Source organism: Manihot esculenta, chromosome 7 (genome assembly GCF_001659605.2).
Source record: "Manihot esculenta cultivar AM560-2 chromosome 7, M.esculenta_v8, whole genome shotgun sequence".
Lineage (NCBI taxonomy): Eukaryota > Viridiplantae > Streptophyta > Magnoliopsida > Malpighiales > Euphorbiaceae > Manihot > Manihot esculenta.
Window position 1 is genome coordinate 32,397,988 of NC_035167.2, and position 4,037 is coordinate 32,402,024.

A 4,037-nucleotide genomic window follows, 5' to 3' on the forward strand; every position below is an offset into this window, starting at 1 on the left:
TTTAATTTATAAATTTTTTATTTTTAAAGAAAATAAAATGAGACAAAATTTCAACCAAAACCATATTTAAGAAATTGCTGGTGATATTGATAGATTGATAATATCCCAGCAAAAACCAATTAATTATTTTGCCAATGTGATGTCACATTTGACTCAAAGTACCCAATGGATCCAGAAATCCACCTTATAGAGAAGATAACTAATTTCCCATAATTAAAAAAAAAAAAAGTCCTATTACTGCATAGGCAATTAGGTTTATTAAAGAAACCCTAATCCCACATCATGAATCATTAAATCCTTTTAATGGATTCTAGTGATGAGAAAATTTCAAAGGATTACATAAAATTTCAAAGATATAATTTTAATTAATTCCACTAATTTTTTTGAAAAAATTAAACAATAATTTTAATAATTAATTACATTGACTCCTGATATGATATTGGCCGTCCATTTTACCTTTAAAAAATATTTAATTTCAACACAAAAACCTAATAATTTAATTGAAATGGAATAACACATATTTATTCTTTCTTAATTAGAAATTTCAAATTTAAAAATATGAAAATAATTTTAAAATTAAAAAGTGTTTTATTTTTTAATAAATATGAATCCGAATTAATCAAATCAATACATTTCGATCGATATATTTCAAATACTGAACGATTCATAACAAAAATGGAGAATGGATCTCCAAATTTTAACAACTTATTGGGTTCAGTAGTCTTAGAAGGTCAAACAATTATGAGCATTCAAATTTTTTGGCAGATAATTTGATATATTCAGATCCTTAGAGTGCCTCCATCCAATAAGTTAACTTGGTGGCTTTTTGTCTGTTCTTAGTTGTCCAAATTAATAAGTACAATTCCATTTGAAAATGTTCTGATTTTGCTTTTTATTAAAGAGCTCAAATATATTAGCTCAGATCTTATGTTGCAGATTCTTGAAAAGCAAATTTGTGTTGTTTCTCATTACAAATATATTCTTGTAACTTCCATGGTTGAAAGTCACAAATTTTCTTTTTTTTAAATAAGGAGAGTAAAGGATTCAAATTTAAATTACATATATATATCCTTTTAAATCAAGTCAGATTATAATTAGTATTAGAGATTCGAAAAATTCTCAAAGAGAATTCTTTCTAATCAATATTACGATAGACAACAATTATAAATTTTAATCTAAAATCGGCTTATAAATCTTATTAATATCTCTTTATAATATAAATTTATTAATATATTTTATTTTTAAATTAAAATTAAACATTAAAAAATAAATTATTTTGTTAAATAATATTTTTTATGAAAAATATTTTTTAAATATAAGTTATATTTTATATGTGTTTTCTGGTGGAATATGAGTTTTGCTTCTCTCATCACAAAATTTGAACTTGAATATTAAAGTTAAATTCTCAAAATTAGGTTGGAAGTTCTCTCTAAATCATTCTCTAATTACAAATTCTCATTTAATCTTTTACAATAATTAATAGAGAGATATTTATTGATTTGTTAATTTGAGACATGGAAGAAATTTAAAAACAAGAAGATTCTAAACACATTCAATAAACCTACAAAAAGATAGGCCTTGACAAACAAGATTAAATCAAAGACTAGGCTTATCTTATAGAAATGTATTTTAATTAATTAATCAAAATTTAATTAAATATATTTTGTATACTGCCAAAAGGAATAATTAGAACATATGCAGTGAGAAGTGAGAAATCCCTTTAAGTTAATGAATTGGAAGATTCAAGAAATGACAAATACCTACTGAATTGTAAATATAATTGGACATCTTACATGTTTTAATCTTAATCTTTCACAAGTTCTTGTCTTGTCATGATTTAGTCTTCATGGGTAGGTGTTGTCTCCTACTGATCATCATCTATTTATAACCAAATAGCCTCTAATGAATTTATTGCTTTCAAATTATCTCTAATAATATATGTAGAGAGAGATTTGTATATTAATTTTCTTAAATGAAATCTCAATACAAGTGGAGAAAAGATGCTTATTGCAAAGATAAGACCAGAAAGGCCATTGCAGATTGGGACAAATTGTTGACTGAAGAAAGAGTTTATAAGGAATTATGTATAAAGATTAATGAAATTTTTGTTTTTATAAAAACACCCATTTCTTATAAAATTAATAATTAAAAATATAATATTTAATTAATAATTCTAATCACCTTTTTATATAGAAAGAAAAGGAAATCAGCTGTTTCTATTCTATTCATTAATAATTTAATTTATTTTTCATTCTTAAGTATAAAATGGCCCCCATTCATGCTACTCTAGTTGCAAACCCTACCCTCTAAGCTATCTAGAAAATGCCTTAGAATTATAAATTAATTAAATAAACATTATGATTACAGCCAAATTGATTATATAATCTAATGTCTCCTCCATTATTAATGGGTATTAGGTCTTTCATGCATGTGTATCAATTGCTTTGACAGTTGCTTCTATGGGTCCTCTCATAAAAAATTTCCAAAATAATCCCTTCTAATAGTGACTGTATATCAAACCAGCTAAATACCAACAGTGTAGCTTCACCTATTCCTCTCAACTTTTCCCCTTCATCTCTAGATTCTCATGTAGCTTTCATTTATTCAATTCTTCTTTTTCCTCTATATTTACCTCTGCACCTTCCATTGAATTTTCCCATCAACCAAACACACTTGCTTTTGCTTGAGTTGCTTGTAGAATTGCAATGGAGCAAGCTCAGTACTTGATGTTGATGAAGAGGACCCAATTCTTGAATTCAAACTTTCATTCTTGGGAAGAGAAAGCTTTTGCTGAAGATGCTTCTAGGAATCTTGGTGGATGCATATGGCCTCCTAGATCTTATTCTTGTAGCTTCTGTAAAAGAGAATTCAGGTCTGCTCAAGCCCTAGGTGGTCATATGAATGTTCATAGAAGAGATAGAGCTAGGCTTAAACAATCTCTTAGTCCTCAAAATGATGTTCTTCATCCTCTTAAATCATTTGATTCTCATTTCCCATCTGAGGTTTTCACTTTACATTGTGATAATCTTGACTTTAACTCAGGTTCTAGTGTTGTTGCTTCAACTCTTGCATCTTCTAGGGTTTCAGCCATGTCTGGTCCAGAAAACTTAAGTCATCTTACGTTTGTGTCTTCCCATCCTTGTACCATTACTGAAGAAAAGCGTAAAGTGTCTTCTCTTATCTATGATCTATCTGGGTCAGATTCTTTAGGGGTTTTGAAGAATCCGGGGGAGGAAGATTCGACAAGCTTGAATCATGAAGATTTTGTGGAAACTGATTTCTTTATGGGATTCGATTCTGTTGTTAGGCGAAATCCAGCAAGTGATTCTCATGGTGATATCAGTTGTAAGAGGCCTAATGCCACTGCTTTCATGATTAAGCCATGCTCAAGTGATAGATACACTCATCAATCTCCAGAGTTGATTGACCTTAACTCTACCTCCATTGAAGACATAGATCTTGAGCTCAGGCTTGGTAAGCCACCAAAGGTGAAGTAATGCATGCAGTTGAAGTTCTTTAATAAGAGAAGAAAAGTTAAATTCATCTTAATTTGGTTCTTCCTTTTTTTTTCCTCTTTCTTTATTAGTTAATTTCCCATTTGATCTAAAGAAATCATAGGCAAAGGCTGCTACTGAAATCTTGTACAAATACTGAAATTTGAGTAGAATGAAAAAGAAAAAGAAAAAAAAAAAGCCTTTCCTTCCAACATTTGGCACTCAATCCGATGTGTTCATTGCATGATGATAGAGTTATACACTAGTTTATAAATATGTTCCAGAAAATAATTTAAGTTCATTAATTTTTCCTACTTAATGGAAATTAATTAAGTTTATTTGAAACAAACATTCAAACCATTAATTGACAACACCACAAAGAAGGACCTCTGGAACACAAGTCTATCAGCAAAAAACAGACTAAAATTTTATGCCAAAAGGGTAAAGAAGCCATTAATGATCCTTGTTACTTGTTACGAGTAGTCAACTGCAATTGCACCCTCGGATGGAAATTCTATCTCGCACCCGATTGTATACACTCAA

At 28.8% G+C, this 4,037-nt stretch overlaps 1 protein-coding gene across 1 annotated transcript; it reads left to right on the forward strand.

Moving 5' to 3' along the window:
* Positions 1-2,432: 2,432 nt before the first annotated feature.
* On the forward strand, positions 2,433-3,702 carry LOC110618430 (zinc finger protein 10). Its single transcript, XM_021761561.2, has one exon. It carries the CDS (start codon positions 2,706-2,708, stop codon positions 3,495-3,497), a length of 792 nt encoding a protein of 263 aa, XP_021617253.1. The 5' UTR covers positions 2,433-2,705; the 3' UTR covers positions 3,498-3,702.
* Positions 3,703-4,037: the final 335 nt, after the last annotated feature.

Excerpts from the sequence above, each read along its gene's own strand:
- LOC110618430 (XM_021761561.2), top strand. The coding sequence starts at position 2,706 with ATGGAGCAAGCTCAGTACTTGATGTTGATGAAGAGGACCCAATTCTTG.